Below are 20,968 nucleotides of genomic sequence, written 5' to 3' on the forward strand. Positions count from 1 at the left end.
AGTGATGTTATTTGAGGCTTTTGCATTGGAGTCTGCCCGAATCCAAGATAAATTGAAGCTTGCCAGAGGATGGACAATAAAGTAAAACATATTGTCATTAAAACTGAGTTTTTATTCATAAGAGGCCGGACTCAAGCTTGCATTTGTCTCTCCTTTCGTTTTGTATTGTTTTGTCTCTCTTATCATTTTCAGTATCTAGCGTCTCATAGATGGCCAGGCAGAAAAAGACCCTAGGCAGTGGATGCTGCCTTTGATTCATTGTTATAGCCGGCATGAGCCTTTTGCACTGGTTGGAGCATTGATGTTTTATCTCGTCCACTCTACGTCTGTAACTGTAGGGTGTACGAACCAAGTCCCATTGGAAGTTGATAAGAAAAATTACATATAGGGTGTTTACAATCTGAATGAGAGATCTTTTGGGAAAAATCTTGGAGGTTTGGCTCACAATGGACAGTATCACACCAAGTTGAAAGTATCTCTGAGCTATTTAGCACAATAAGTTGGTATCAATGTTGATAGTTTTGAGGGGATGCGTATTGAGATAGCAGAGAGTAGCTCTCTTTGTTGACGGCGCCATGAAGAGCTAAAAGAAAAAGCCCAATGGGGTGATTAGCGTGAAATGGGCCAGTTTACTGGCTTTGCCCTGTGGCGAGCTAAAAGAACAAACCCAATAAGTGATGTGTTGATGGCTTAATGAGAAGATATGAAGATGGCAGAGAATAGCTCTCATGTCGTTGCCATGGATAGCTAAAGAACAAGCCCAATGGGGTGAAACAAGCCAGTTTACTGCTTATGCTCTGTGAAGAGCTAAAGAAAAAAGTCCAATGAAGTAATGGCATCGATGGTTCGTCTTGCATAAGACTAGTACAAAGCTAGCATAGAGTAGCTCTCACATGCTGCCCATGAAAAGTTAAAGAACAAGCACAATTGAGTGTTGGTGTGGAAAGACCGATTTAATACCTTTGCCTCGTGAAAACATAAAGAACAAGAATAATGGAACGATGACATGGAGTGTGTTGGTTTATTGCCATTTGCTCGTCTACGAGCCAGTTTGCAACATTTACTTGTAGTTTGAAGACGCACACATAAGAAATCCGTGCACTTTGGTGGACTAAAATACTCAGAATGATGTGAGTGACCCAATGAATCTGCAAATAAGCACATATTCTTGGTGACGGAACATGTAATACTCAGTTCTGGAGTTGATAAGAAAACTAAGTTACTTATAAGTTGGTTAAGATATATTTCATGGTGTGAGGCCTCTCTGGGTAAACTCGGTCAGCGCTAATAGTTGAGTTGAATATAGCTTAAGATGTAACATAATTTTATGCAATTTCAATTACTCATAATACAACGTTTTGCTGTGTTAACTACAGTTTTCTAATTCTGAAAGCCTGTAATAGATGCTTTGCTTATTATCATATGTACACTACCTTCATGACTATTGCCTCTAGAAAAGCTCAATACAGAAACGGTTTAATAAGTAAGCAAAGACCAATCCATGCTAATCTTTATTTATTTTTTTAAAAAGGCAAAGATATAAACTTACCGCAGAAGAGAAACCAAAGGTGGTTTCCTAGAATTGGGATCATATATACCAGCTCACAATACAGTAATCAGACGAAGTTATCAGTCAAAATAAGAGAAGTGAAGGGAGCAAGCAAAACTGCTAGCAAGAAGCCAACTTGGAATCTAAATGCTGCATTTCTTTTAGGCAAATCTGTTGGAAGAGCACATTCTTCACATTGGAAAACACCTTAGAAGGGAATCCATCACCAGCTGCAATATAATATTAATATGAGATGTGTTCTTCTTAAAAAATGAAATCAGACACTGTTGTTTTCCAGGCACCTGAGGATCCTTATCAGGATTAGTCCCATTATGAACAAAGGTAAGATGAAATACTCTCTTTTTAGCCACCACCTTTTTCCAACAAACTAGTGGGAATGGTTTTACCATATACAAATGAATTAAGGTACTTCTGTTGGATGTATTAATTGAAGGAATACTAGTATTAAGAAAACGTACAAGTAGTATTTGAAGTTACATAAAAAACATTTGAAGAGACGTAGAAATCAAGGCAAATTTTTATGATTTGTCATTAGACATGTCATGCAACGCGCGTTGTTAGTATTTTGAACATTAGACAATGAATTTGTAAAGGCATACATAAATTTACAGAGGCGCGAGCTAGCTCACTCACTGCACTCCACATAAACTTTATATATGTACATAAAAAATAAAATTTTACTTAGGTTACATTTGACCTATAGTCACAAAACACATCAGGTGCAACAATACACTGCAACTTCTGATTTGAAGTTGTATCCCCTCCCCCTTAATTTGCTGTACAGATTTACTTATGTTACACTTGAACTATAGTCACAAAACACATCAGGTGCAACAATACACCGCAACTTCTGATTTGAAGTTATATCCCCTCCCCCGTAATTTGCTGTACAAAAATATTACTTTACTAGGACAACTTTCTAGCTCTCTGATGATTGTAGAATCCCTCACAATCGATCGAGGGATGTAGGATAGATAAGACCTTTGCATCTTTAACAAGATGATTCGGATTCGAGTACTGAAAATGGAGAAATTCCTCGTAGAGAGAACCCAAAACAATTACGCAGAAAAGCAAGAGCAAATTCATTACCTTTATCAAACAAGCCAGAACCATTATGCACAAAAGCAAGAACATATGCATTACTTATATCAAACAAGCCAGAACCCTCATGGAGAAAAGCAAGAACAAATACATTACTTATATCAAACAAGCCAGAACCCTCATGGAGAAAAGCAAGAACAAATACATTACTTATATCAAACAAGCAGAAGAACAACATTAGCAAGTTTACAGTTTACAACAACTCAAGTTCATAACAGCATTATTTGGAACAGAAAGAAGTATTGTAACTGCGCAGTGATTGATATTGGCAATCAGAAACCATGAATTTTGATGTGTTCTTTCTTCACTACTCCAGCCTGTTTCAAAAAAAAAAAATAATAATAAAAAAAAATTCAGACATTAGCTTAAATACAAATTACATTCCAATACTACCAACAAACAAAACAAAATTCGATCAAGCTAGAGAACATCCTAGTGACAATGTGAACGTTGCTTTTTCTCTATTCGGACCCTGGTATCAGGAGATATTCAGCAAATAATCCCAACAATAAAAGACTCCCAAGACTGAAGAAGGGAAAAAAATTCTCCCCAACCAAAATAATGGGTGCCTAGATAGATATTTATGGTTAAAACGCAACTAACTACTCATGACCAATTAATAGTATATGATTTTTTAAGGAGTTTATAAGTTGACAGTATAATGACTAAGGAGATAAAAAGAACCGAAAACACAACTTACTCATAGCCAATTTCAGTTCCACAGAGAAAAAAAAAAAAGGCCTCATCATAATCAGCACGAACAGAGCATACTTAAATACATATTTGATAACCGAAAAATTCCCAAGGGCCATCTGAAGCAATGTTCTAAACTCGATGCATAATGAGTCCGCCATCTACCCTTCTACACTTAAATACCAGGTTTTTATCGGCAACAGGGATCAACACATGATGTGCGCCTAATCGACACACCAAACATTGAGCTCTTACCACTAAACCAAAGCATGGGGCCAATAAAGGACAATTTGAGAAAAAGAGAAATCAGACATGACCAATTGAGGTAGAAGTATAATGTGCTTTCCTCTATTTTACCCTCTCATCACAGGTATAATTTTAAATAAGAAAAAGATGCTGCTGGTTGATGTGAAGAACAATTACCTGGACAAGAAATGTTGAAACATTCTTTCGCTGATCACCCTGAAGTTGAATAACCTTCAAAGACAAAAAAAAAAAAAACCCATACATTAGTCATGCTCACCATATTTCTTTTTTCTTTGAGACGGTACAGAGATCAATATCCATCAAAACAAACCTGTCCCAATTCTGGATCCTGGACAACAGTGCCGTTGCAGCAAAACTCTTTCTTGAGATCCTTCAGTATTTTATTGTAGCTAAATTCTTTCTTCAAACCTTGCACAGTTGTCAGGCTTTTTCTACCATTCCTTTGTTGTATACGGATGTGCACATAATCTTTTGTCCCCGCACCAGAGTTCTCAGCATTTGCCTCAGCAAAGGGATCTGAGGACAGCAAAGCACCACAATATTTACAATTATAAAGCATAACTAGGACATTACAGCTACTCTTAACTAGCACGCTCAACATTTTCATTTTTCCACATAAAATATAAAGATATAACCTCATACGTACAAGTGCTTACTTGCAAGATTAAAATTTTTAAGTGATTGAATTAAAAAAAGATGACAGACATAGTGAAATCCACCAAATTCAACCAAAGAGGAACGTAAATTGAAGGAGTTGCATACCAAAAGCATTAGGCACTTGGAGATCGAGCTCAGACATGAAACTTGGCTGAAACGAAAGGGAAATAAGACCACGCACAATTCTTCAAACTTGAATGCTTAGACCTAGCAAAATGAGAACCCTTCAGCAGTTAGTACAACTATCTACAATAAGCATAAACATGGAGTATACGAGGGTAAAACAACTATGCAAGAAAAATCACAATCAATTTCTCAAAGGGGCGTCTCTGAAATATGGATAAATTCTTATTTTGAGATGGATTATAAAGCACGACGTTTAACCTTCAATTAAAAAGAAAGCGCGCTTTTGATCCTTCTGCTTGTGAATATGCATTATTACCTGTTAGACCCTTCAATTATCCATGTGATATGATTATATCTATATTGTTAATTCATATTTGAGGGTTATATAGTTCTAAAATAATCTAAATATAACATATTTCCTAAGTGAAAGGACAACAAAACACATTTTAACTAAATCGAGATGAAATATGCTTAGCAAATATCACAAGGATTAAAAATTAGAAGTTACCACTAACTGAGTTTAAAAAGTGTAATCATCGCTATATCAAAAGTCAAAACCTTCAACCGCAAAAAGTGTGTTTTCAAAAGAAAAAATCTTTTTTTTTTAATATATAAATAAGTACCTAAAAATTCTATTTTTCTTGCATGAGTTACATAGCAAGAGGTATAGAATAAGTAAAATCAAAATTGAAGCCACAAAACTGTATCTACAGAATACTTGTGTAAAAGGGTAGAGCAACAAAAACTAAACATTTTCCGTGACCAAAAAAAAAAAAACTTTATTTTCAAGAAAGTAAGTAAGAAACCCAATTATTTTTCAAAGAAAACATTTTCCTTTGTACCAAACACACCCATAGTAGCACTATAGAGGAAAGATGGAGCCTTTATTACGATTAGTTGGAAAAAGCATCTATAAACACCAATATTTCAGCACAAAGACAACAATCAACGGCATGAAACAAATAAAATATCTGGATTTCTTGGCCTAAACAATTAGTCGACAAATAAAATTCCCAATTCGTCAAAGAAATACCTGAATTTCTTCGCCTAAACAACTAGTCAGACAAATAAAACCACATTCAAAAGGGATCTTAAATTCCAAACATGGTGGACATGATTTCTTGAAACTTGTACTCATGACAGGTAATTAAAGTAGGTGCACCACCGCAAATTGACTGGAACATTAGTTATCATTAAAATAGATAAACGTTACAAATAAAGAGGTATATAAATTACCTGATTTGGAAGTTTTAAGGTATGGAGAGATGATGATTAAAATTGTAGAGAGTAAAGTTAAGCCTATGAAGAATATAAAGATTTTCAATGTGAAAGGATCGATAGAATATATGTTAGGTCGGTCGCAAATTATGAAACGGAAGTGGAGCTATTATAGGCTGCGTGATGGAGCAGTATACTCTACTGTGCGGCCCCTTTAATGTTCACCTTCCACTTAATCGGAATTAATTTTCTTATTCCTTTTTGTTAAGTCAGTGTAACTAACGTAAAATACTCCTGTCGTATGAGTCAATTACAAATACACTTTATATTATGGTTTTAAAAGAAAGCATTTCACCTATACATGTAAATCATACACGTATATTAGCTTGAATAGTTTTTCATTTTACTAGAATATTAATTATATAGTTTTTGAAAAATGTATAAGTATATTTATAAACAGCGACAAATGTAATATTTCAAGAACATACGTGCAACTTTTAGGATACGTGTTCGATTTGAATATTACTTTAACAAATTTCGTGTGAAGAACTTTAAATTCTAGATTTAATATGGTCAAGTGGGGATTTATTCAGAAGGTTATGGTTTATTAGGGGAAACTAATTATGCTTAACTAAAGTAAAAAAAAAAAAGGCTTAACATTAATCAAGAAAATTGTATAATAGTTGTAAATTATATATTATTATTTATGAAATGGTATCAAATACTTCGTAATGTCATATATAAGTGAAGCAACTAATAATAAAAAATGCCTCCTTTCACCTATGGAATTAAATTTGTCTCTAACGCTATTTTTAGACTTAAAATTGTCCCTCTATTAACAACACGAAATATGACATGTAATTTGTTGCTATTGGTCAGGATTTGCAACGGTTTGCATCGTTGCGATAGGACTACAGATACACTTGTGTTATCAAACCGTTGTCGTGCCATTAGTTAGAAATTTTAGCTTATAACTTTTGGCTTATTTTGTCATTTTAGCTTAAAAACACTTTTCTATTTTACCCACATACTACAAAATGCTTTAAAAACTATTTTAGCTTACAAGGGCCTAAAATAAGCCTATCCAAACAAACTCTTAATTGCAACGGTTCCAATAGATCTATCTATTGCTACGGCTTTGATTAAAAAATATTCTACTGGCACGGTTTTCATTTGCCTCCTCATTTTCGCTTAATCGACAAAAAGTCAAATCTTGTCGATTGAGGTAATTTTAGCTATTTTTGCTGCAGATTTCACTTAAATTGTTAAATTTTCTTGAGATTTTGTCACTCGAATTAAGGGGGTTCTCTATTGTTGCTAAATTATGTGCTGGTTTCTGGGTATACCTTTATTATTTTTGCCTGCTTATGCATCAAGTATCTGACCTTTTTTTCTTCAAGTCAATCGTTTGATTCGTCTATCTTTGTTTCTTTCCTCTTTTTCTCACCTATTGGGAAATGAATTGGAAATAATTATTACTGTTTAACAATGAGGGTAAAAAGGGGAAAAATGGTACTCCCTCCGTTAACTAATACTTATCCACTTTTGACTTTGCATGCCCTTTGAGAAGTATATATTTTACTATAATACCCATATTAATTGGTGTATAATTTGAAAATGAGTAATTAATGTTAAGAGTAAAACTAGAAAAAAACTGTCTTTCTCTTCTCTTGATATGTTAAAATGGACAAGTAAATGTGAAAATTTATTTTAGAATAGTGGACAAGTAAAAGTGAATGAAAGGAGTAAATCATTTCTTCATTTTTTAGACTGGACAAGTAGAAGTGCACATCCATTTTTGATATAGTGAACAAGTAAAAATGGACGGAGCGAGTATTAATCCATGTCTTGTGACTGCTAGGTTTAAGGGGAAGTTAGGTCTCTTTGTTGGTTTCTGAGGATTTTTATGTACAAATCTTGGGTGTGTTTGGATCATATCTATGACCTTTTTCTAATTTTACGAGAAATTCCGTACTTCGATTACGGATTTTGATGTCGTTACTGTTTAGAATGCTTTGTTATGCTTTCTGTAGTATTTTGCGTTATGTCCTTTTTCGAACTGCTTTGAATTGTTATCCTTGAGCTGAGGGTCTATCGGAAACAACCACTCTACCTCCCAAGGTAGGAGTAAGGTATGCGTACACTCTACCCTCCCCAGACTTCACTTTTTGTGGGATTACACTGGGTGGGTTTTTGTTGGGAAATTCGGTGTCGTGATCTGAATTATGGTTTGATAGAAGGGACTAAGTAGGAATATTGTGCTTGGATTTATAGGTGTAACTCATACTTTTGTTTCAGATTTCCATTTTATAGTTTTATTCAAATGATGAAGTGGGATTTTAGAGAGTTTCGTTCAACTATTGCAGACATGAGAACTAGTCAATATGCCCCAAAGTTCTGTCCTTTATTTTTTATTTCCAAGAGTCAGCTAATGATCTTTAACTATGATTTTTAAATGTATTTTATCTTATTTTGGCGGTGAAAATTCTGGGATTTAGATCACTTTCTGGTGTAGTTTCTAAATTGAAAATTTTTTATTTTCAAAAAATGAGTTAATCTGTGTCAGTTCAAATATAAAATTGGTCAATATTACCATCCAAAAGAAAAGGGTACTAAAATGTTTTCTTTTGGGGTGTTCTTTACTATTGTTGCTATTGTATGTTTATATTGGAAATTTTTGGTCTTGTGACTTCCCTTTATATTGGAAATGGATTTTGTGAGATCTGAGATTATTCTTAGGTAGTATCAAAGTTTTCGAGGATTCAAAGGAACCCACTTGCTCTTTTTCTTGATTTCTCTGTATATCATTTATCAAAATTTGGATCTTGATTCAAGTTTTACTTGTGTATAGTGACAATCTTGAGATACCCTTTTGGGGTGGAGATAAAAACAGTGAAAATTGGTGCTTTATGTCACGGACTTAGACTCCAAACTAAGCATACCGTGCTGCACGCTTAGTTTAAGACTAAGGATGTGACATTTAGCTGTAAAAGTTGTACTGATTTGGTGAAAAAGCTAAAAAATTTAGACCCTTTTGGTTTTAGGTGAAAATTGAGGACCTGTGAGAATTGAAGCTTTTTGTTGTATTAGTTTGGTGGGAAAGTTAAGATCTGATTTGTAGAATTTGTCATTTGAGTTTGTTGAAAAGTGAAGGCATTAGTAGTAGAAAATTGTAGAATTTGTCATTTGGGTTGTTTGTTTGTGTTTGCAAAAATGCAGACTCAGTTTGAACTTTTGCTAAAACTGTTTGTTTTGAGTTGTTTTTCCCAAAAAAAAAAAAAAAAAAAAAAAATTCGGGGAAAAAAGCTATCTTCAAACACTCACTAATTAGTATATCTGTACACATGGTTATGTATAGTTTGTTGATTTTTCCCACTACTCTATGCTGAGCAGTTTTGATCCTTGCGAAAGAATGAGTAGTTATTTGTATCAAGTGCAGGAGGAGGGTCAGTTCAACTCTACATGTTTTTTTTTTCTTACCTCGACTTAGATGAAATTATGAAGCTTTCTATTGTACTGGCCAAATAGTGAATAGAGGACTCACTAGGGGAATCTATTGCTTAACAATTTAAGGAGAAACGGAGGCAGAAATCATCCACTAGTTTGTGGTGTTTGATGAGTTTTCACGCACACATTTAGTTCTTGAAGATCATAATCTGTTTTAAAGCATGTTGTGTACCTTTTGGTATGTTTAAAAAGGGATTAAGCAAGAAGGAATTCCCTTGATTTGTGACTCCAATAGGCAGTTCTTGATAGTCATGACACAACGAAAGTCTTCAAGACTAAAGAATAAAGCAACAAGAATCACGTCTTTGGCAAACCAAAAAAAGTTTTTGCTGGCCAGAAGAACAACTGCTCCAGCTAGTTCTATACGGTCGCTTCAGCTTCTGACAAATGCAATAGAAGAACATCAGCTACTAGCGCCACAACATCCAGAGGTAGGAGCCCATATACAAACTGAGTCAACCACCCCTGCAACACAATCAGTAGAGGAACATCCCGAGGTAGGAGCCCATATACAAACTGAGTCAACCACCCCTGCAACACAATCAGTAGAGGAACAAGTGCAATTGGATTCTACTACTCTTGCAGGAAATGAACAATGCGATGAGCAAGGCAAGAACATTTAAATTTTATTTTAAAATATTGACATAATGTTTTAATTATTAAAGCGAATAACAATACTAATTTGGAGGTTATCTTTGGTTCGCGTATTGTTGTAGGCTCTTCCACTCAAAAAAGAAAAAGAGGTAAAACAAAGATGCTAAATGTACATGGAAGGCATGAACATAAATTGATTGTACTAAATGAGCACGGCGAACCTGTTGGTCCAAGTGAAGATGATGTGACAGAGTTGAGCAGCTTCCTCGGTACATTGGCAAGGAATACGACCCTCTGTCCTCTTGATATATATGATTGGAGGAAAGTTAACACAAAAAAGGATTTGTGGAATTATACCAAGGTTTGAAGTTCCCAATTCAGTTTTTGGTTGAATATGTATCACATTTTTTGTGCTAACCTATTGACACAATTTCAGGAGAAATATGATATTCCTGATATTGCGAAGAAATGGACTTTGGGAAGAATTCAAAATGCTTGGAGAAGGCGTAAGCGTGATTTGAAAAAAATTCACTTTGAACCCTATGCTAATGACGAAATCCGAATGGAAAAAAGGCCTGATGATGTTCCAGCATCTCAATTTAAGGAACTTCTAAAATATTGGAACTCGGAAAAAGCCCAGGTAATTCTTACTACTAACTATTGCATCTGCTTGATCAATTTCTTTTATGTTATTTCCACTGATCATGGATAAAATAAAATGAGTTGATTTGTATCCCCCTCCTCATCAGGGATAGTTTTGGTCCTAGTTTTCCTTCTTTTCTTTCTCTGTGGGAAATATAAGTATCAATTCTCAATCTATAAGAATGCTTGCTAGCTGATAGTAAACAGTTACATTTTGTTGGAATGATATGTGTGATTCTCTTCTCTTTTACTTCATCTACGAAGTATGATATGTCTGATTCTTTTTTTTTTTTGCAGAAAATGTCCAAAATCAATGTTGAGAATCGGAAAAAGTTGAAGAATCCACATACTGTTGGCAAAAAAAGCTTTGCTATAGTCCGCAATGAATTGGTATGTACCCTTATTTATAATTAAATATGAACTTGTGGTCATTTTTAAGAAGATTTTTGATATCCACTTTTAATGAATCTAGGCAAAAGAGATGGAAACTTCTGATCCTCTATCACTTGAGGAAATCTTTGTGGCTACAAGAAAAAGAAAGCCCGGTCGATCATACAAGGATTCGGATGAAGATACAACTAGCAAGATTGTGCGAATTCTATCTAATTTCTATTTTGTTGAGTTAAATTTTTTGTTCTGATGGACTTTTTATATATGTACTTGAATTCTCTTTTTTTGTTAATTTGCATTATAGGCTGAGATGGTGAATATTGAAACGCAACAAAATGAAGATGGTAATGAGTCAATTAATGCATTTGTATCCGTCACAGTACCTGAACATTCGGGACACTTGAGATTGTATGGACGAGGGGTTACAAAAACTACTTTGAAAGGGAAAGTGGGACATTTCGAACCCTCTTCAAATGCAATAAATGATCTCAAAAAGATGGAAGAGAGGATGATAAGATTGGAGGAAAAACTTCAGGAACAAAAGGAACAATTTGAAGAACAAAAGACCCTGATGAGACAAGAAATTGTAGAAGATGTCATAACAAAACTTCAACGTTCAGGATTACCATTTGATGCTAGCGTTTTAGCAACATTGGGTGAAGCTTCCTCAACACGAGCAGCAGCTATTCAGCCAATTAATCATCCATCTATTGGTAGCAACAATCAAGGTCAGAGTCCCTCCTTTTTATTTTCCTCCTGCTTCTGCTTGTTCTACTACTTCTGTTTTTTCATCTTTTGCTGGTACTGCTGAGACTGCGATCTTCTTCTGGGTTTTTGTTAGTTTAAAGAATAAGGATTTGCTGCTACTGTGACAAGAAAAAGGCTTTGCTGCTACTACCACAAGAAAAAGGCTCTTGTTTTCAGTTTAAAGAATGGAGTTGAAATTGGTTGATTGCAAGTAATTATTTTTATTTAAGTTAGTTGTTAGTGATTCATCTCTAGTTTGTCGAATCTGTTTGGTTTCAAGTCGATGCTATACTGGTATTTGTTGGTTCAAATGCTGTCTTTTTAGTTCAAATACGAGTTGGTGCTCAGCAAGTGTGAAATGGTATCTAATAGCAGAAACTAAGTTCGCTTTGTTGGAATTTGTTTTCTCTGTTTTCCAGTATTGAAACAATACTTATTTCAGAGGTTTCTAATGACATTCTGGTCTAGCAACTGAAATGGAACCGGTTTGAAAAATCCCTCTCCTTTGTCGTAGTTCATGAAACAGTTGGAACTGATTTGATTTACCTTTCTGTACCTTCTCGGGACTTCTTTACTTGGATAACATCACCAGCTAGTGCTGGTCTTTATGTTTAGTGCTGGCGAAATGCTTAGTTGCTATATAAGCAATCTCTAAGCCATTTCCAAATGGAAGTGTTATTGCTCTCACAACATAGAAGATCAAACTTATAGTCTTGGGGATTTTTGTTGCCCTCATTCTGATCATAGTTGTCAGTATGTGGTGGTTTCAATTGTCACTAGTGCGGTCCACATCCTTACTAGGGTTGATGTTGATCGAAAGTTGTGACACTTAAAATCTTTCGTTATAGTTCATTATAGTTCCTTTTTTCTTTCGTTGTGATCTTTTGTTCTAGTAATGAAAGAGTTCCTCTCCTAGTTCACCAGGCCACATAGTGAAGCGACCTCTCATCAGGATAGAAATTTTTTGGACTGCATTCGTTGTGTTTTATCTTTTATACAAGGTATTGTTGGAATTCAAACTATTCCCTTGCTACTACTTTACTGCAAAGAAGAGAATTACACAATCTAAGGATAAAGCAAAAAGAGTGATGGAAGAGGGAGATTATGACGGCAATTTAGAGATTTTACGTTATGAGTGTAATTTAATTTGTTATAGTAGGTTAATATTCTATTTATCAAGTTATCAAATCGGGCTTGTGTAGATCTCGATTAGTTTGAAGTCCATTACTTTTTTTTATTTTTTGGTCTTAGATTATTTAATAGATTTTCCTTTTCTTTTTCTGAACTTTCTTTGTCCCTTCGGAAATAGTAGGTGAAAGAAATCTTTATCTTTCATGACCAAAAAAGAAAAAGGTGAAAGAATTGAACAAAGCGGAGATGAAAGCAGCGAAGACCTTACTTAAAGAGTATTGGTTGATCTACTTCTTCAGACACTCTAGGATTGTTTTTAATTTTGGACTTTACGCAAACTTATATGTATTTTAACTCTTGAATTGTCAGCCGACTACTTGGACATTTTGGATTAAGATTTTTGGATGAACGGATGTATATGAACCATGTGTGACATTACAGATTTTATATTCTCTTTTTTTTTTTTTTTTTTTGGATTAGCGTTATTACAATCTAAATTTTTTTTGTATGATATTTGTAGATGTTATTGCTTTATTATTGACTAGTTCTTCAAACAGTGATCTTGATTATGACTACAATAAATAAAAAAATAACAAAGCAAATTGAATTAGAGACCATATCATTAATTATGATTCTTTTATTACGTCCTTTTAATTTCATTCAACACAAATATAAGGTCTAAGATAAAACAAACGCTTGATAATCATAAATAGAGTCATCTACAAAAAGAGGGAGAAACAACTATTGCAATAAGTCATGCTAGTAGGAACGGTAACACTGAAAAGAGAACCTAATATATACTTTTTGATTTATGTGCTATTGGAGGAGTATATTTAGTTTGATCTTCTATGTTGTGAGAGCAATAACACTTCCCGAGGTGTCTAGACTGGATTCGGGCAACTTCGGTGAAAATATAGGCTTAAAGTGAAAAATGGTTGACCCAAAGTTGACTTTTGGGCAAACAAACTTTTTTCGAAATTCTGTCGATTCCGAAAGGTTCGGGTGGTCGTTTAGAACTCGTATGTGCATTTGGTTCGGTTCCCAATGCATTCGGATGCATTGCGGGACTTGAGATGGGAAATTGGAATTAAGGCATCGGGGGTTGACTCGGTCAACGAGACCTCCGTTGGAAATTTCGAGACCACGAGTGCGTTCGCAGCATATTTTTGTGTAGGTCTGTGTGTTTGGTTTGTGAGCAGATGACCTTGGGAATAACCTGGGATTTCGATTGAAGACTTAGAAAATTCGGGGGATTCTGGTATCTGGTGCCCGCAACAACGACACCGCTGTGGCAGTGTGTTGGCCGCTGGGGTGGCCATGGGAATTATTAGGCATACCGCTGTGGCGGCCTCCCGCCGTAGCGGCCCCGATACCGTTGTGGCGGTGACGGGCCAGTGTTTTCATTTAAGTGTGTCTTAAATAAGTCTTAGACCCTCATTATTTCCCATTTCGATAGTTGAGCTTGAAGAAACTGCTCTTAAGGATATTTGGAGGAGAATCTTGGAGGTAAATCTTGTCCATTTTTTCATTCTTCCTTAAACCCATTATCATGTTAGATTCCCCTTTTCCTTTAATAAACCCATGGTGATAAGAGTTGAAAGAGGGTTTGGAAGAACATTGTTCCTAAGATTATTAATGATAAAATTGATGATGTTTATGCTAGATATTGACTAATCTAAGCTTATTGATCATATATCTTCCACTTTTAACATTGAATTTCGGGATTGAACACTTAGGGTTTATACCCAAATTGGGAGTTTTGCTTGAAATCAGAAATAGGCTAATCCTTGGGCTAAATCAACAATTAATGGTTGGATTGTGATTGCCTAGTACTTAAATTGGTATTTTGCCCGCGAATTTCCCGTTTTGCCATTGTAGGCCCGTTTCCCCAATTTCTAGGGTTAAAATGGACCGAATTGAAATAGTAGCAATATTAGTATCATTCTTCATGATTTCTAATATAGAATTCGATTATGCTTAGACTACTTTGATTCCGAGGTTCAGCGGAAGGGCAAAGCAAAGGTGTGAGTTGTTGGTGTTGCGGTTCGGCAACCCAGGTAGGTTATGGCTTACCTTTGGTGAGATTTTGTATAGCCAAACACATATTTAGATTATGATGTCGGAGACAACATGTGAACCTTCGGGTATGAAGTCGGGTTGGATATTGCCGTAGGTTGGGCCCTATTGTGTGTTGGGACTAGCCACCCCGTTATGCGTGTTTGATTGTTCCATTGTGATGGTTTGATGCCATGAATAGTTGGTAGATATCGGAATCTGTGTTATTGTCTTGACTGAGATAGGATTGATATACCGTGGTTGGTATTTGAACTATGATACATTACCCGTTGTTGGTACTTGTGATATTGATATACTGTTGGCATACCACTGTTGGTATTGTGATATGATACATTGTTGGCGTACCCTTCGTTGGTACTTGTGATATTGAACTTGATTGTGGATAATTGATATACACATTACACGCATTCTCACACATTCATGATGCATGGCCGATACCCGGTGATGATCCGGTATCGTTGATTGAGTAAACTGATATTTCGATAAACTCTTTACTTGAGTGATTGTGAAAAGGCCGAGGTTCGAAGATCAATTCAGGAATCGTTAATTGTATGAAATTGACATTTGATAAACTCTTTTACTTGAGTGATTGTGAGAAGGCCGATGTCCGAGGTTTAATTCCGGAATCGTTGATTGTGTGAGACCGATATTTGATAGACTCTTTTACTTTAGTGATTGTGAGATGGCAATGTCTGATGATCTATTCCGGCATCATTGTTGCATGGCTGATTCTGATGATATCTCGGAATCGTTGTTAGTGCATGGACTCCGCGGGTCCCCCAGGGTGGTGCCGATGAGACTCCCTGTGTGAGCAATTAGCCAGGATCCCGTCTGTCTGTTGGGAAAAGATCCGAGACGGGTGGCACTTAGACTTCGCGAGTCACACTGGGTTGTGCTACCGAGACGTCGATATTTCCGTCCGGAGTACATGTGTACACCTCATTTGCATGGCATTACATTACATTCATTCCAATATTGCATTATGACTTGATTGGGTCGGATATATTCGAATTTGACGTATTTGGGTTTAGATGCTTTACATAGGCGATGATAGATACTTGGTTGTGATTATATTGTCTTATACTTGCTAGATTCCTTGCTTATCTGCTTTATCTTCTGAATTGTGTTAACTATACTTAGTCGGCCGATGATGCCTACCAGTACTGTTGTTTGTACTGACCTGCACTTGCTGCATTCTTTTATGAATGCAGAGTACCAGGTCGGATCTACTTCTGTGACCCGTGGCTGATCGACTCTTCGGCTTTCTCTCGAGTTTCCAGGGTGAGCATGGTGTCCGCTGACCTTGAAGACCTTCCTATCACATGTCTTACTTTTATTTCAGAGACATAGACATTATGTATTAGTATTCCAGACTGTATTATTCTCCTTAGATGCTCTTGTATTATTCAGCCTAGACCCTGAGGGTATTTACTGTCTTCCACACTTTTACTACTACCTATATATATATATATATATATATCGTGAGACTTACGTATTTGTTGATTTTCGTTACTTAACTTTCTTCAGTTTATGTATTGGTTCAATGTTGGGATGAGGGTTCGCTTACCGAGGGGGGAAGGTAAGTGCCCGCACAGCCTAAGACAAATGGGTCGTGACAGCTTGTGCTTTGGCTCCTCCTGCTATGATTTCAATGCTTCCCACGACACAACAGAAATTTTCTCTTCCTTTCGCCCTTCGCTCGTCTAATGCTGCCTGCAAATGAATTCATTTTTGCATTCAGCAAATGAATAAAGGTGAAGCAATTCATCAGATAGAATAGATGACGATAAGAAGCACCTCAATATGTTCTAATTGGCAACTTCTCTTCTTTGTTAGAGGGCAAACCATTTTGGTAAAGTATAATATCAGAATTATAACATAAGAATTACAACATAATTGTTCGACATATAACTTGTGTGTATCAATTCTTCAAATAGAAAATGAATTGGCTAAATTTTGTATGTCCAGAAAGAGTGAAAATTTCTCAAAAAACTGGAGCTGAGAGGACATGGATGCTCTTTACTGCTCCATTTATTTCACAAAATCAGTATTTGAAGGAAAAATATTCTATTGATAAACTCTATGAATCTCTGAATGCTCTCTACAATCTCCACAACATAAAATAAATAGCAACAACCCTATTTATAATAGTATAAAACCTACTTTAACTCAAAACAGGAAAACCTATTCCTATACTAATTTGACTATAAATCCTAATTGGACATGGATTAAAATATCAAATTCTAACTAATTTTTGTTTCCTACAATTTTGAATTATTATTTCAATATTCTCCCGTAATTCAAAATTGTATATCTGATTCTTGATGCACTTATCACCATCTTCCAATTGTTGAAACACTTATTTCCAGCCCATCAATTGTTGAAGCACTTTCTCTTCAACCGTCACTCACTATCTTCCTATTTGTTGAAGCACTTTCGCTTCAACCTTCACAATTGTTGGAGCACTTTCTCTCCAACATTCCAATTTGTTGATGCGCTTTCACCGACCTTCAATTGTTGAAGCACTTTCTCTTCAACCTTCACAATCATTGGAGCACTTTCTCTCCAACAATCCAATTTGTTGATGCGCTTTATCACCAACCTTCAATTGTTGAAGTACTTTCTCTTCAACCTTCACAATCGTTGGAACACTTTCTCTCCAACATTTCAATTTTGTTGATGTACTTTCTCACCAACCTTCAATTGCTGAAACACTTTCTCTAAAACCTTCAACCGTTGGAGCACTTTCTCTCAAACATTTCAATTTTGTTGATGCACTTTCTCATCAACCTTCAATTGTTGAAGCACTTTCTCTTCAACATTTACAATCGTTGGAGCACTTTCTCTCTAACATTCCAATTTTGTTGATATACTTTCTCATCAACCTTCAATTGTGCAGCCCTTGAAGCACTTTCTCTTCAACACCCTTTTTTTTAACCCACTTCTCCGACTTCTAAAGAAAACAGTTCGTTCTTCTTGTGCATATTTTCTTGCACCTCTTTAAACTTGCAATAGTTTGTTAGTCCTTGTCAGCATGATTGTTTTTCATGCATATCATTAGCCCAACATTTGCCAACATCATCATCATTGGCCAGATGGGTGGCATATAAGAGTTGTAGCCGCCCGCCGGCAGCGAAACTCTTTGATTTTCTACCAGAATCGTAGAAGCTCTGATACCAGTTGAAGGAAAAATATTCTATTGATAAACTCTATGAATCTCTGAATGCTCTCTACAATCTCCACAACATAAAATAAATAGCAGCAACCCTATTTATAATAGTATAAAACCTACTTTAACTCAAAACAGGAAAACCTATTCCTATACTAATTTGATTATAAATCCTAATTGGACATGGATTAAAATATCAAATCCTAACTAATTTTTGTTTCCTACAATTTTGAATTATTATTTCTAACAATATTTAATACTTTCTCAAATTACTCATCCTCCCTGCAATAATTCTTTGGCTACTAATTTTAACGGTTACACAACTAAAGTATCATTGTCTAATGACTATAAAAAAGAAGAAGAAAGAACCATTGTTACTTAAAGATTAACAGAAAATAAATGTAGCAATGTAAGTAAACCCATACTTTAAACGTGTCATTGTCAAAGAATTGTTACATTTTTGAAAAAAATTACTACGATATTATTTGTAGCCTCTTCGATTTCCAAATAGTTGCTACTGCATCCACTGCAATTATAGCTCTAAAAAAGTTTAAACTTTAGCGGTCAACATCGGAGAATATGAAGAATAGTGGAACCTATCCATTCTATATTATTTTGCAACACGGCTAAATATAAAATTATCTAAATCATCGGCCAAGTCTGAGATAAAAGAAAAAAAACAAAATTTAACTTCTCAATTATTAAAGTTCCTTAGTTATGTGCAATGAGGCTAGAAAAATTCACGTGCTTTTGTAGATTTCATCTTTCTTTAACCAAAAAACATCAAATTCATGATTGAACAACAACCATAAACGGATCTACACCCCTTTGGTCCTTTAAATAATCAGCAACGATCTACATAAAATTGGCAACTTGAGATAATTAATAGTAGAGAACATCAAAAATAAAGCAGAAAAACAAAAGAAAAGAAAATAAAGCAGAAAAACAAAAGAAAACACAAAAGGATTACCTCAGTGCCATCTATCACAAATTTGAGAAGCTTGATATTGTTAATTAGGAGAAACTCCGAATTTTCCTGGGATATGGCTCAGGACACAAATATCTGCATATTCAAACAACAACAATCAATCCCCATGCACTAAAGGAATTTTCTGGAAAACGACATTAATAAAAGTATGTGGGAATTTTCTATTTTGGATAATGAATAACCAAAACAGAAGCACAAAGGTCTCAAAATGTATTTGTCCCAAAGATCGCGTGTAAAATTTTTTCACAGATCAGATCTAGATTTCCTATTAATGCCCGTCTTATTTGATGAACTACTTCAATTGCACACCATCCAACACCCCCAAACTCAACATTGAGCAAAAAAAAAAAAAAAAAAAAAAAAAGAAAAGAACAAAAAAAAAGAACAAAAGAAGAATCACTTAAATGATGTGGTTGAAAGCGTAGTTACAGAAATTAGACCATGCAAATACAAATATTCGAGAACCATCGATCTAAGAATTGATAAATGATACTTTACATACGAAAGTAAACATCTTCAAGTAGCATTTTCCAGTACTCTATCCATTCCAATTATACGCCTTTTTATTTTATTTTGGGTTAATTCAAAGTCTTTGACTATACTATTTTATACACATTCAAAATTTTCAAATATCCTAATCCATTTAACTAATCAATCATAAATTTCAGTGGATTTTCTAACTTTTCTGCTTTAATTATATTTTCTTCAACTATCACTTATATAATACACCAATTGAAATTAGCATCTTTAAACGCCATATCCAGTCAAACATCATATAATTTAGAAAAGAGAAAAAATAATATTAGACAACTAAACTCGATAAGGTAATTGATACAAACAACTAACAACATTTCCATATTATAAGACCCAGTACAGGCAAAAAGCACAAACGAGTACTGTATATTTACCTCAATGGCACCCACTGTGAGCAGCATCACAATAATCTTGTGCACTCCTCCGCATCATGGGCAACTCGTCGTCGGTAAGTGAAGTTGTTGAAGAGTGCCCTTAGTTTCCTTGACTCAACATAAATATTTAACACACACAAACACACACACACACAAAAAAAAAAAAAAAATGATAAATAGACCACCTACAATCCTGCCAAAAATTATTCCTTTATGTGATACTACAGAAAAAAGATTAAAGAAAAAAAAACATAAACAACAAAATTTCTTGAAAAAAAAGAAGAAGATGAAACATCAAACATACCATCTAATAATTGATGGAGGAGCCTCCCTTATGTATAAATTACAAATGAAGAATGTCAAGTCCTAGACTGGATGGTTACGAACTAAATCTCCTTATCCATTATACTAGTATTCGGACACGTGTGTTGCACGTGTATCTCATATTAATTGTTTTATATAAAAATATCTTAAATTGCTTGCTTCAAAATTGCCTAAAGTTAAGTTTTGGCAAGCCAAATTCCAGATGTTCATATATAATAAAACTTTAGACTCACGGGCCTGAAGTTGATTTAAAAGCAGCTAAATATTGTAAAAAATAAGTACCCCTGGCCATGGCTTAAATTTTGGATCTTGTAGTCATCTATCTGTACACTTCGCTCCACTTAACGACCTATTGAACACCTAAAGTTGGCCAATATGCACCTATGAAACACGGACATCTCTTTTTTGTTTTGATATGTTATTTTCTCATTGGCCTGATTTGCGCATTTTTTGAGCCATTGACTAATTGAGTGAGCATTTTTGTGCTGGAAAACAAAAGGGGACAAAATTTTCCTCTCTCAATAGTTTAGGAATAAAGTTTACTCTTACAACAATTTCCTATATATTCGATTCCCTCTATGAAATTTAATTTGCTTATATTATTTTATCTTTCGCTTAATAATTGTCACACATTATATAAAAGAACACTAATATTTCGCAAGCTAATAGTCATCATTAAAGTTCACAAAATAAAAGATCTCAAAATTAATAAAAATCAAATTGAAACAGTAATATCATATTTTATTTATCAAATAAACTTGTAGAAAAGTTTTTTATTGACATTGTTTTTCCTAAGTTGTCATTTCTATGAAACGGAAACCTGCAGACCATAAATTGATCTTAAAGAAAGGTGTAAGTTG

General features: G+C 34.8%; 2 protein-coding genes across 7 annotated transcripts; one reads left to right on the forward strand and one right to left on the reverse strand.

Moving 5' to 3' along the window:
* Positions 1–2,793: 2,793 nt before the first annotated feature.
* LOC132636364 (protein translation factor SUI1 homolog) lies at positions 2,794–5,802 on the reverse strand. 2 transcript variants are annotated; one of them, XM_060353199.1, is made up of 5 exons: positions 5,651–5,802; positions 4,394–4,495; positions 3,942–4,147; positions 3,788–3,841; positions 2,794–2,988 (listed from the first exon to the last, which is right to left on the reverse strand). In XM_060353199.1, the coding sequence occupies exons 2-5, from the start codon at positions 4,428–4,430 to the stop codon at positions 2,944–2,946; spliced, it is 342 nt and encodes a 113-aa protein (XP_060209182.1). In that variant the 5' UTR covers positions 4,431–4,495; positions 5,651–5,802; the 3' UTR covers positions 2,794–2,943. The 2 variants fall into 2 exon arrangements, with proteins under 2 accessions (XP_060209182.1, XP_060209183.1); XM_060353200.1 differs by lacking the exon at positions 5,651–5,802 and adding an exon at positions 5,448–5,470.
* An 891-nt stretch (positions 5,803–6,693) lies between these two features.
* On the forward strand, positions 6,694–16,222 carry LOC132636365 (uncharacterized). Of its 5 annotated transcripts, none has more exons than XM_060353203.1 (8): positions 6,694–6,857; positions 9,332–9,748; positions 9,856–10,094; positions 10,170–10,373; positions 10,673–10,765; positions 10,848–10,964; positions 11,070–11,493; positions 15,931–16,222. In XM_060353203.1, exons 2-8 carry the CDS (start codon positions 9,391–9,393, stop codon positions 15,966–15,968), a joined length of 1,473 nt encoding a protein of 490 aa, XP_060209186.1. In that variant the 5' UTR covers positions 6,694–6,857; positions 9,332–9,390; the 3' UTR covers positions 15,969–16,222. The 5 variants fall into 5 exon arrangements, with proteins under 5 accessions (XP_060209186.1, XP_060209185.1, XP_060209184.1 ...); XM_060353202.1 differs by having other exon boundaries at positions 9,375–9,748; XM_060353201.1 differs by having other exon boundaries at positions 6,695–6,857; positions 9,072–9,748.
* Positions 16,223–20,968: the final 4,746 nt, after the last annotated feature.

This window comes from Lycium barbarum, chromosome 4 (genome assembly GCF_019175385.1).
Source record: "Lycium barbarum isolate Lr01 chromosome 4, ASM1917538v2, whole genome shotgun sequence".
NCBI classification, from domain to species: Eukaryota; Viridiplantae; Streptophyta; class Magnoliopsida; order Solanales; family Solanaceae; genus Lycium; species Lycium barbarum.